The sequence below is a fragment of the Scleropages formosus genome, chromosome 17 (assembly GCF_900964775.1).
Source record: "Scleropages formosus chromosome 17, fSclFor1.1, whole genome shotgun sequence".
Lineage (NCBI taxonomy): Eukaryota > Metazoa > Chordata > Actinopteri > Osteoglossiformes > Osteoglossidae > Scleropages > Scleropages formosus.
Window position 1 is genome coordinate 6,507,434 of NC_041822.1, and position 13,392 is coordinate 6,520,825.

At 44.5% G+C, this 13,392-nt stretch overlaps 1 protein-coding gene across 1 annotated transcript in view; it reads left to right on the top strand.

Annotated features, from left to right (window-relative positions):
• Window positions 1-13,392, top strand: part of tmem8b (transmembrane protein 8B) — a 94,743-nt gene that overhangs the window by 42,839 nt on the left and 38,512 nt on the right. The window contains exons 4-5 of the mRNA XM_018759065.2: window positions 5,030-5,163; window positions 7,728-7,996. Of these exons, the coding sequence (XP_018614581.2) occupies window positions 5,030-5,163; window positions 7,728-7,996 (403 nt within the window). The remainder of the gene's footprint in view (window positions 1-5,029; window positions 5,164-7,727; window positions 7,997-13,392) is intronic.

The window sequence follows — 13,392 nt, forward strand, 5'->3', positions numbered from 1 at the left end:
ACGTGGCACAAGCCCCCATGTAGTCCCGGATGTCATCCAGCATAGAGGGCCACCAGAAGCGTTCCTGCAAAAAGGAGAGCGTTCACTGGATGCCGGGATGGCCTGAGGCAGGGGAGTCATGTGCACACTGCAACAGAGAGGACCTTATCTTGGTCTTTCCCATCAGACTTTTCGGGGAAAACTGCCTCGGAGGGCTGGGCCTCCTGTAATTCTCGAAAGAACTGCCATCGCACGGGTGCGCTCAAGCACCCTTTGGGGAAAATCAGCTCAGGGTTTTCGGGAGTGGATTCAGGGTTGTGTATCTGTTCTTGGAACCCAGCCGGTACGACACTGTGAACTGAAACTGGGTGAAGAACAGGGCCCAGCGGGCTTGACGGGCATTAAGCCGGTAGACATTTTCAAAGTACTCTAGGTTCCTGTGATCTGTTAGCACCAGGAAGGGGTGAACGGCACCTTCAAGCTAGCGCCTCCATTCCTCAAGTGTCAACTTGATAACTAGGAACTCTAGATTGCCGATGTCGGAATTCCGCTTGACTAATGGCAATTTACAGGAGAAGTATGCACAGGGATAGAGCTTAGGCAGGTTCCCCTTTTGTTGGGAAGGAATGGCACCAACCCCCACATGTGAAGCGTCTACCTCAACCACAAATGGTAGGGATGGGTTGGGGTGGTTGAGCACCGGAGCAGAGGGGAATGGAGCCTTCAGGTCCTGGAAAGCACTGGCAGCAGCGCTGGTCCAGGGTAACTGGGGACCCTTGCTTGCGGTGGGCGCGGTGAGGGGGACAGCGAGGGTGCTGAAGCCACAAATAAACTGGCAAAAAAAGCTCACTAACCCCAGAAAGCATTGAACTGCTTTTACTGCGGCGGGTCTAGGGCAATCTGTTACCGAGCGCACCTTCTCTGGATCTATGGAAACTCCCCCCTTAGCTCAGAATGTACCCCAGGGAGGACACCTGGAGCTGGTGAAACAGACATAGAGGTGATCACTTAGGAGCCAGCGCAACACTGCCCTTACCTGGTTAATGTGTTCCATCTTGGTCCTGGAACAGATCAGGATGTCGCCCAGGTAGACCAGCATGCATTTGTTGATCAGATCCCTGAATACGTGGTTCACGAAGGCCTGGATGACTGAGGGAGTGTTGGACAGACCAAATGGCATTACCCGGTACTCATAACAGCCCAGGGAGGTGCTGAAAACGGTCCTTCATTCATCCCCCTGATTGATACTAATGAGGTTGTATGAGCTCCTCAGATCCAGTATGGAAAACACCATTGCCCCGTGGATTCTCTCTAAAGCCGCGGTGATAAATGGCAAAGAATGTGGGTAGCAGACCGTAATAGCATTCAACCCCCGATAATCGATGCATGGACCCAGGCCCCATCTTTTTTCCCTATGAAAAAGAACCCGGCGGAGGAGGGTGATGTAGATGGCCTAATGATCCCTGCATTCAGAGCGTCCGTGACATATTTCCGCATCGCCTTCTGTTCTGGCAGGGACAGGGTGTACACGCGGCTCCTGGGGGAAGTAGTCCCAGGCAAGAGGTCAATTGCACAATCCCACGGCGGATGAGGGGGAAGCTCAGCTGCCCGAGCCTTACTGAAGACCTCCCGGAGGTCCTCATACTTGTGCAGAATCTCCATCAGGGGAGCCCCGGCCACCCCTTCCACCAAGGTGGCCCGGCATGGAAGGTGCAAGTATTCCCCCGTACTGCACTGAACACTATGTCATGCTGTACCAATCAGGGTAGTCCTAGTATAACCAGGGTGTCTGGGACCCGTATAAGAAAAAACACCATGTTCTCATGATAGCAGGCCCCGACCATTATGTGGAGGGCCTCAGTACAGGATTCTATAACCCCCGAGCGCAGGGGCTGCCCGTCTAATGTGCTCACCCATAATGTGATGTCACAATCCTGGTCCGGAATATTGTTCGCCCTAGCAAACTCAGCATCCATGAAACAGCTGGCATCCTGTGAGTCTACTAAAACACGATTACGTACTTGGTTCCTTTTCCATGCTACGAAAACAGGTACTGTGAGTTGCCACAGATGGCACAAGGAGCTAACCTGAGATCTCGGGCTAGGTTGTACACTGCCACGGCTGTCTCCACAAAGCGGTCAAAAGTCCACTCTTACCTGCAATACGCCAACTCTGTCTGGAACCGAGGCTGGAGCCTGTTTTGGAAGCAGGCCAGGAGGGACGTGGTGTTCCATCCACTTTGTTCTGCCAGCGTCCGGAATTCCAAGGCATACTCAGCCACCATCCGATTACCTTGCCGAATGCGCAGGAGGTGGTCACTGGCGGCACGCGCTGAGAGCAGATGATCAAAGACGGCTTTGAACTTTTTATAGAAGTCATCATAAGTGGTTTTAGTGTGGGTGCACCAGCCCGCTGTCGCCCAGTGATGCGCTGGTGCAATGACGAGGACCACCAGATATGCAATTTTGGCTTTGTCTGACTGGTACATTTGGGGGGAGCAGGAAAACACCAGCTCACATTGCATGAGGAACCCTTGGCAGTGATCCAGCGAGATGTCGTACCTCTCGGGGTTGTCGATGCGTGGGTCAAGCAGCGGGGTGTTTGGAGGTGCCACGGTCGCGCCGTCATCAGGTGGGTTCTCCTTGACATTCTCCATGGGCTGAAGGAGCCTGCTTGCCTGGCGTGCCCAGATCAGGTTACGGAGAGTCCCTTCAATCTGTTTTAGGGACTGCTCATGGGTTCCCAACAGGGTGCCTTGCACCGCCACGGCGTTGCGCAGGTGTCCAAGCTCCGGTGAGTCTGTGGTGGAGGTGGAACCTTCCGTCATGGTGGCGGAGTGAATAGAGTGATGGACTCCAGTGCGGTGCTCATTGTTTGTTTTATTGAACAGTGGGGGTTAGGCGAAAGAATAGTCAAGGGACAGGCAAGGGTCAAGCGATGAGGAAATGTAGTTCAAAGGAGAAAATAAGAACCATAGTCAACAAGGTGAGGATCAAGGACAGGGGATCCAATCATACGAGGGAGCAGAAAGAACACAGGAACTGAGCGCTGTGGTGTCTCTCTGATAGCTTCTGGGACCCCATTTTATGCTGGGTCCCCTTGATCAGCAGCAGATGTCGATGAGAGACTGGTGGATGAGGGTATGACATTGGTGACATGTATGTTTATTATTTTACTGGTTTACGCTGATAGAAAAGCTGATAATCATACAGTCTTTGCAGTAACATGTATAGCAATATCATGGCTCAGTAACTCCCACTGGGAAGCTTGGCTGATTTTCTGAGCCTCTCGACAGAGCTGCAGGTAAGGTCAAATGGTTTACCTGGAGCCACTGCATGCCTGTGTGTGTGTGTGTGACAAGTAGTTATCTGCCTGCCTAATTACGCAGAGGAACATGGTTGGCCTGGATACAGTGCTTTACTCCACTCCAGAAATCCTGATGCAGAATCCCAGACGTACTCCTTGTTGTTTATGGTGGCTGGGCATAAAAAATGAGAGTTCTTCTTGCCAGGGGTTCAACTGCAGTCACACTGGACGTTGATGGATCTCCTGGGCAGCAGAGGCACCTGCACAGAGATGGTGGGGGGAGTAGGAGCGCATCATGGCCACATTGTAATGTCTTGGCCTGCATGTGACAGATAACAAGCTTCAGAGACATCCCTGCTGGAGCTGCGTACCCTTCCTTAATGAGCATTCGCCCTCGCAAACTTATACAACCCATCTGTTCTTTTAATTGCAGTCTGGAATTTAAAACTCTGTGAAATGCTGCTGATTTACATGTAGCACAAGTTACCGATAGCTGTGATGGTCCTGCTTCTTGGACCTCTTCAGCGAGGTCAAGTTTGCAGCAGATGCGTCTAAAGTAAGAAAAAAGAAATGGTCTGAAATTTTCAAATACTTCGTTTTAGCCATTTTTCTGTAATCTGAAAAGGACATGAACTTCTCTGATGACTGCACATATACAGTAAATGCCAATAACTACTGTGCAATATGAAGATAGCTTCATCTGAAATTAATAGAAATATTAGGAATATTTATACAATTTTAATAATTCTTATAAAACCTCAGTTAACAGCATAATAATAATAACAACTCATAAATACACACACACACACACACATTTTCAGAACTGCTTGTCCCATACAGGGTCACAGGGAACCGGAGCCTAACCCGGTAACACAGGGCGTAAGGCCGGAGGGGGAGGGGACACACCCAGGACGGGACGCCAGTCCGTCGCAAGGCACCCCAAGCGGGACTCGAACCCCAGACCCACTGGAGAGCAGGACTGTGGTCCAACCCACTGCACCACTGCACCCCTGCAACTCATAAATATTACTGTAGATTTCTCATTTAGAGTACAGGGCAATTTAAATGATTTCAACTTCACACTGTGAAAAGAAAGTGACCATCAAACTACAATTTTCTGTCCATTACTTGGAAAATCTTTTTTACAATTCATTGAAATATATAAACATTGTTTTGAAATATATTGTTATGTCTGTGGAATGAAGCGCACACACACACACACACACACACACACACACACAAGTGGGGTCGCGGGGAACCGGAGCATAACCCGGCAGCACACGGTGCAAGGCTAGAGGGGGAGGGGAAACACCCAGGATGGGATGCCAGTCCATCACAAGGCATGCCAAGCAGGACTCAAACCCAGCCAAACCTGCTGCACCACCACCCCACCCCACCCCCCCTCCCCAGAATGAAGCAGTGGCCTCTAATTAAAAAACTGAAAGAAAAACCTCATATATTTTACTATTTTAAGTTTTGCCAAGCACTCTTTGCAGTGGCTAATTGACCTGCTACCTTCTTAAACCATGTGCTGAAAATGAGATGATTTTATTTCACGAGTGGGTGAATAGTATGGAAAATGCAACATTGACATGACAAACAGAGATATTACTGCTTTGTTTAATATTTGTTTAATTTGGTGATAAACACTTCAGGTATGTAGTTTGACTGCAATGTGCTGTCATAGGAAGTTCAACCAAGATCACGTTCATTAATTTTTCTCTCCTCTTCTCTTTGTGTTTAGGGACTCTATGAAGAATGCCAGTACCTCTTCCAGCCGCAGCTCATCGTCCAGAAGCTGATTGGAATTTCTGTGCTGTATCCTGGATACTTCATTGATCAGATGATTCCTGCTCACAACAAATCAGTTCTTTACAAGTAAGCAAGTAACATCTTGTAGAAACTTTAGAAACAATAAGAAGAGACACAAAAAAAGGAGACTTATCGTGCTGATTCAATTGTTTGAGCCTGAAGGGCTTTGGGTACGTGCATATTCAATGAGTGCTGAAGGTGTAGGTGAGTGCACGAGTGAATGTGTGTGACTGTCTTGTAGAAGGGTGGGGTCCCCTTTGAGGTGTGCCCTGTCTAGTGCCCTCCCAGGATAGGCTCCACACCACTGTGACTGTACCTTAATATAAGTGGATATGGATCGAGAGTGATTGTGAGGGTGTGAATGAGTGTCAGGTGAATAAGATCTGGGAGTTGTCCAGCAGGTCTGTTTTTCACTCTGCATTTTCTTAAAAGGCTTTTGATGAGAAGGATAATTAAGATGCGGGAACCATTTGCAGTGATCCTTGGCGTATCAACTGCAGCCTCTCCATTCCCCATTCCCGACACATCCTCTCTTCCCCTGTCTGCTGTTGTGGCTTTCAGCTTTCATTAATTTCACATATTAATGTACTCCTTTCTTAATTAATAAACAAAAGCTTATTAAAGAGAGATAAGAGGGAAAAGACAGGGATACAACATGAAAAAACACATCCCAAGAAAACTGGTCAATTAATATGAACTGCAAATTTCGTGGAGTTTTATGAAAACAGGTCTGAATTCCCAAGGATATTAAGGAAGTTAAATAATTTTAAATCACAATACATTTATTTTTTAAAAAAATAGTTTAGTCATCCATGTGGCCAGGACCCTGGAATGAGCTCATAATCCTAAATTAGCAGTCCTCCTTAAACGATTTTACTTCTAATCAGCTTTAACTATGATTAAAAGACAACCTGTATGGTATTTGTTTTATTCTGTGTGTTCTGATAATGCTAATACTAAATTCTGTCTCATCAATTCAGCAAGATGGCTCTTCTTGAGAAATATTCATTCTGATAAGCAGCTTTCATTTCTGCCCAAAGGCCAATGATAGCAGTATCGAGGACTCAGAGAAAATAACAGCAAAAATGATTTGGTCACTTGATGCAGATTATGCTGATATTATTTTACATGTCTACTGAGGAAGCCCGAGTCGCTCTTTTCCAATCCTCCCTCGCCCTGTAACTCATCTAGTGCTCCCTGCAGCTTCAGGGTGCAGTGCCAATATTTAGCTTCCATCCTTTCTCAAATAGACGAGCGCACACACACGCTTTCTCGAACATTACTAATGCAAATCAAAGAAAGGAAAATATCGACATAATTACCTGTGAGATCTCTCAGCTGCTGTAAGAAGTTTCAGAGCTCAGACTTCCTGTTAAGACTGCCTTTAATAATTGGTTCACCTATAATTTCCTAAATTGTGAGCAGCAGCACTTAGCGTATCATTGATTTATAGCCTCACCTACCCCGAAAGAAAGCTCCACCTGTCTAATGCAGAAAGTCATGCTTCACCTTAATACCCTCAGTGCTTACAGTTCTTTGGCACTCCGTTAATTAATGCTGGCATTTAAGTGAGGGAGCAGAACAAATTTCAGTGCAAAAATGTTCACTGTCATCCACTGCAGAAGGTGAATGGAAGGTGAGCAGACATGGATCACCACTGTTTGTTTGTTGGTTTGTGAATCTGAAGCATTGTCTGTAGGTTTTTTTTACCTGCTTAAATAGCAAAAAAAAAAAGCAGTAGGAAAGAAAAATAAGTTAAAACCCTAACAACTTTCAGTTTACAGCCATCTTTACAAGTAAGTGTACTTCATAGCCCCTTATGATAAATGGCCTGTAACAGGTTATACCCTAAGAGACACAATTGCAATATTTATCCAGTTCTCAGGAGATAAACGAAGAGTACTGGTGGCCTTGATGGGGTTTAGGCTGTAGAATTTATAAGGAGTTAGTAAGCATGAAGGAAAATGCTTTGTTTTTCTATTGATTTTGTTGTTAGGGTCAAGGGTCAGTCCTCAGCTGTACAACTTGCCCCCGTTTTTTGAATATACAGTGTATCTTTGCATTTAACAGTGTTTACATAATATGAGCCAAATACTGTAAATGATGTTTGCACAAAGCACCTTTATGGGAACTTTCATTTTCTGGGGTCATTTAAAAAACATTGAAGTATTTATAACTTTAGGTTACTGTGATCACAGGAAGGATAATGAGGAAAACTGAAATTAAAAGTGAAATAGTCTGGCACTGAAAGGAAAAAAAGGGAAAGATTGTGGCTGAGATTTTCTTTTTTTACTCCAGCAATCTTGCAGGCTTGCTAGTAATTGTTAGTGACTCAGCCCGCCAGTTTACTAATAAATGCACTTCTGATGTCTCACAGATAGGTCCTCCAGGTTTTTCTCCCAATAGTTCATTTAACATGAAAAAACTTCATTGATTAAAAACAACAATTTATTTGTCCTTTCCATTGAATTTAGTTGCACTGGTGTTTCTAATAAGCAGGTGAAGCACTGTCCAAGACTGTACTTAAAATAATTAATCCAGCTTCACCAGATCAATGAGCATGGCTTGGAAGAAGGAACAGACTAACTGATCCGTACCTCCCGGCAACGTACCCTGTTTTTGCTTGCCAGGGTTTTCATTCCAAACTACATCTCCAGTGTGAAGGTGCAGCTGGTGGATTGTAACACGAGGAACAAGAGTGTGGACACCTGCCCTGTGTTGCTGAAGGTCAGAGCTCGAGCACCACCCCTGCACAACTCCACCTCCCGGGCCTGCCGCAAGTCGAGCTCCTGCGAGCTGGAAAGCCCTCTGCCCTCCTGGGAGCAGTGGTACTATGTTCTGGTGGAGAGATACCAGGGAAACGTCAATGTTTACTTCCGCATCGGAGTCCACGTTAAAGGTCAGTCCTTTGAGAAACTTGCAAGTTCTTTGGCCTTAACTTACACTTTCTTCGCTGAACACATAAAGTGGCCCATATTTTGGTGGGATGTAACTGGTTAATGACCAAGCATGGAGCAGGAAGAAGCAGACTTTGATTTTCTTCTTATTTGCTTGTGCACTAGAAAATCAGTTAAACCAAAGTAGCACTATCCACTGGCCTCAGTTGGAAGCTCGTGGGCCTTTGTTGCTCCGAGCCGCAGTTCCACATTAATGTAAACACAGAACCTCTTGTTACTCAGCTAAACTCCTCGAGGTTCTTTATTTTATTTATGAAATAATTGCTATGAGGCATGTGCTGAACAATGGCTCCAGACTGCATGCTTGTGGGAGTCCCTTTAAATGGTCCCGTGTTGGTCTCAGAAGTGGTAACGTGACATGACTTTCGCTCACACGCTCTTTGATGTCGATTTTTATGAACATCAGGGACGAGCATATAATACCAGGGGATACTCAAGATGCTGGGTTATGTTAACACTGGCAAATGAAATCTCTTTGTTTAAATTTGCCCAACGGTGCCATGTGGTGGGGAACGCTAGGGGCACCCTGCCGCACACCAGTGGGTCCCAGACATATTACAGACACTCAAAAGGCTGCCAGGGTACTGTGGTTACTCTGCCACGCAAATGTCTGCACAAGTATTTTCACATGTTTTAACATTTTAATGGGGGGTTCGGTGGCACAGCAAGTAACACTGCTGTCTCACAGCGCCTCGGTGGTGCAAGAGGACAAGGGTTCGATCCCAGTTCAGCCTGTGTGGAGTTTGCATGTTCTCCCCGTTTCTGTGTGGGTTTCCTCCAGGTGCTCTGGTTTCCTCCCACAGTCTGAAGACATGCTGTTCAGGTTCACCTGTAGTGTGTGAGTGATAGAGAGTGTGTTCCACTGATGTATGGATGAGTGACCCATGTAAGTAGTGTATCTAGCAGTGTAAGTCACCGCGGTGAATAAGGTGTGTGGGCTGATTAGACATAGAGTTCAATGGAAGTCTCTTTGGAGAAAAGTGTCTGCTAAATAAATACATGAAAACGTAACATGGTTTAAGAAAGATTACAGGCAGCAGCTAGATGATAGGGATCCATATAGCCAAACAGGTCTTATTTTTCCAAATTTTGTGAGAATTTGGCTCTGATTGCACAGGTTTTGGAGTCCCGTTGTCCTCCATTGTAGGAATTCAGTAAATGAAGTGATATGCGCAAGGATTTTTAACCAGTGTTGGCCCCAAATGATTTACTTGTGGAGATGGAACAGAAAATAAAAGCATGTTCATGAAAGTACTTGTGGTGAATCTCTGTGACAGACTGAAGTGCTCGGCTGCAGACGAGACTCCTGTCACCAAATGAAATTGCTGTTATTATTCTCCTGAGGTTACAAGCGACTGTTCGAAGCGTCTGATGAATTCTTCACTCTTCTGCATCTTTAGTCTAAATGATAAATACAGCGGTTCAGCTGTGCAGAAGGTGTGAAATAGAAGGGAAATTCAATCACCAGTAGACTGTTATTGCAGAGAAAAGGGAAAAGTTTTCTCGGCCACACGAATCCCCTCTTTAATACATTGATTGCAGTTAGATTATGGATTTGCAGCAATATATTTGAGGGACCGGGAATCCCAAACCACCCAGTGTTTGAATGGAGAGCCTTTGAGATCTCCATACCCTTCAGGCACTAATTTGTTTGCTGTGGTTGTAGATGGCTCGACTAGGAGAGAAGAATGGAGACGGCAAGGACGGGAAATTTGGTCTGAGCCAAAAAGTTCCCTCATTGGTAAATTGTCTCCCTGAGTAGTGAGGCCTGAAGAAGAGCCATTATCTTCCACTGCTTCTTCTAAATGTCGAAAATCCTCTTGAGCTGCTCCACTCATTGGTCGTACAAGTGTAAGTGAATATAAGTGATGAGCTACTTTTATTACTTTCTCTGCTAGTGCTTCCATATCTCTAAATACACCTTTACTCTTTTACTTCACTATCATTGTGTTATGACACTTGTGATCATTGATATTAATACAAAAGTTTTATTAAGCAACACTTGCTTTGGGAAAATGAAGTGATTATGTGATTATCTTTCCAATATCTCAGAAAGGAATATAGAAATTCAAAGCCTAGAAATTCTGGTTTTCAACATATGCACATATGTATTTAAAATCTTTAGATATACTAAAGTATTATGATAGAAAACTGAAATGTGTAATATACATACAGCATGTATGAAAAATTTCACGTTATTACAGACCAGGGTTGAGTTACCATGCTTGGTTGGTGGTGACTCAACCTTGGTCTGTAATAATAGGTTAAACAACAACGACTTGATTTCTTCACCAAGACTTTGCCCATTTGCACAATCAACCAGCCAGCAACACAAACAAACTTTCTTGTTCCTGGTGCTCTGAGCTTTTCTCCTCCTTTTTTCTAAGGTTAGATTAATATTTTTTAGACCGAAGGCTTTTCATAAAGGGCTCTTGGACTGGCTATCAGCTGGTCTGATTTGTGATGATACCTGAATCCTTCTTTTTTATAAAAAGGGACACTGCAAATAATTCCAAGGCCATCACAGCGGTGTAATAGTGGGATAAAACCAAATGCTTACACACTGTCCCATTGTCTTGAAGAACGATAACAGAAACTATTCTTGCACTGATAGGATACAGAACAAACAGCAGGGGAACTGAAAGAGCAGAGAACTCATTCTGAATTCAGTCAGACCATCCGAAAGGCTTTATTGCTTAATAAATGTAATGAAATTTTTTTTTTTTTTTTTTTTTTGGAGAAAAAAACATTAAAGGCATTTATGTGCAACATTCAGGTTAAAAATGAATGAGGATGGCAAATTACAGCAACATGTCAAAGAATAAAATAATATTGCCCATGGTTTTGGTCCGCTGGAAATTCAGAGTACAAACTTGAATGTTTTCATTTGAAAAAACATGAAAAATACATTTGATTTTCTAGCAGTTATAGCAAAAATGGCAAATGTGTTGATTCCTTACAGATTTTACATGATTTACAAGAAAAAATCTGTCATGCAAAATGTTAGTAGTACACACACACACACATTTTCTGAACCGCTTGTCCCATACGGGGTCGCGGGGAACCGGAGCCTACTCGGCAACACAGGGCGTAAGGCCGGAGGGGGAGGGGACACACCCAGGATGGGACGCCAGTCCGCCGCAAGGCACCCCAAGCGGGACTCGAACCCTAGACCCACGGGAGAGCAGGACCTGGTCCAACCCACTGTGCCACCACACCCCCTATGTTAGTAGTAAATAAGATGAATTTATAATTTCACTGCCTGAATTTGGAATTAGGTGGTGCACAAAAAGTCACATATTTTCCCTCTTTTCCCGTAATTCTAATATCTTATATGTACCTTGAGCCTGCTTTAAAGAACTGCTTTAGAAAGGTTTTAAAAAATGTATCAAGTCTCATTTTATTTATTCTAAATTAAACACTAAGTAGAGAGAAATGATATGTTTTTCTTTTGTACAATAGGGGGTTTCGGCTATCACACACTGCACCACACCACACCGCACCCCCATAACCACGTCACCCAATGAAAAACAAAGGCTGATTCTGTGCAGTGAAGCTCAATTAAATAGTCACTGCCAAGAGGGACTGAGGGTCCCTGCAGAATGAGGCAGGAAGATGATGAAGACGTGGGTGTGAACACGCATCCGCTCTTCCTTCAGCGCAACCATGATACCTAACCCTTTTTGAAAAGGCTTCCATTTGGGTGCTTCCCAGCAGGACAGGTGTAAGAAAAAATGTAGCACTTGCATACCTGTCCAGACACTCTGTACTGTACAATGCGTCAGTAGAGCAGTAGATTGGCTCCCACACCTGTTCTGTTAGACACAGAATGCAGAACCTGAATTTCCAATATACAGCATTTCCAATGACTGAAAGTGAGGAGGCAAGCGGGGAATATCCACTCGGAAGACCGGAAAGCACGGATTTGTGGAGCACATTCATTCTGCGGCTGGGACAAACACAAATAAATAATGAGCCAGGAGCCACAGATCACTTTGTTGTACATTAAAAACACATCAGTTCAGTTGTTTAGCATTAGTTCCCCCCACCCCCTGTCTCCCTTTCAGTCCCTGTTTAATTGTGGTTAATATTAACACAACAGAAAGAGTGAATTAAAAATGTCCTGCTGGCTAATGAGGTTAATTGTAAATGGAAACTGTGAATGTAACCCAACTAGTGGTGGAGAAGTGTCTCATTCCCAGATCCCTTATTATAACAAATCAGCAAGGCCATACCTGCTTTGAAGGCTTTCTGTAGCAGCTTGACTATAACTCATGTTATTAGCGTGTCACGTATGACGTCCGACTTGCGGGGCACTGAAGGCGTACAGTGTGCTTACAATTAATGTTTCTGCACTGGACCATTTTACCCCAAAGCAAGTTGCCTAGGGGTGACTCTAGGGTGAGTCATTCCTGCATTCAAACCTCCGTTTTCACACTGGTGTTGCTCTCCACGTGGTCGAATTTTTCAGAGCTTTCAGAATTCAGCTCCGGGTTCAACAACACTTTTTTAACAGTAGTATTTCAACTTATGTCAAAAGGTGTTACTGCTTGGGATTTCAAAACAGAATATTCAACATACCCTCTGTTCCTATATAGACAACCTCCATGTGGGTGGTACGGTGGTGCAGCAAGTAGTGCTGCTGTCTCACAGCACCTGGGCGGTGTGAGAGGGCGTGGGTTCAATCTCTGCTCCCTCTGTGTGGAGCCTGTATGTTCTCCTCGTGCTCCTGTGGGTTTCCTCCCACAGTCCAAAGACATGCTTTCAAAGGAATTGTTGACTCTGTTGAGTGAGGGAGACAGAGTGTGTTTCCCTGGTGTGCAAATGAGTCACTCACTATAAATAGTGTACAGTACCATATCTAGCACTGTAAGTCACCCTCGGTGAAAAGGTGTGGGTTGATACTACTACGTGTTCGCTGGACGCTGCCTTGGAGAAAAATCAATAAATATATGTTACAATTGTTAAGGAATACAACAGTATTTTTTTATTTTACAACAAGGAAAGCATACCTACTACGACGCCAACATGACCTGTCCATTGAGGTCATTGTATGTACGTTCTGGAATACTGTCATCTCTTAGCTAAAAGCCATATGTGCTCCAGCAATCAACAGTTAACAAACTACCCCCTACAATACAGATAATTTTCACCAACCTTGATGAGTTTTTTTACAGTGTATATACTCTGTGGGCATCACTTGTGATTTGCACAAACTCATTCAGTGATGTGCTGTTTTTAGTTTTCTGCTTTGACAAATACTGCAAGATGAATTAAAACAGTCAGGCTGAGACTCTACATAATAATCATATAGTTATAATGAAATGGGTTTAAACGA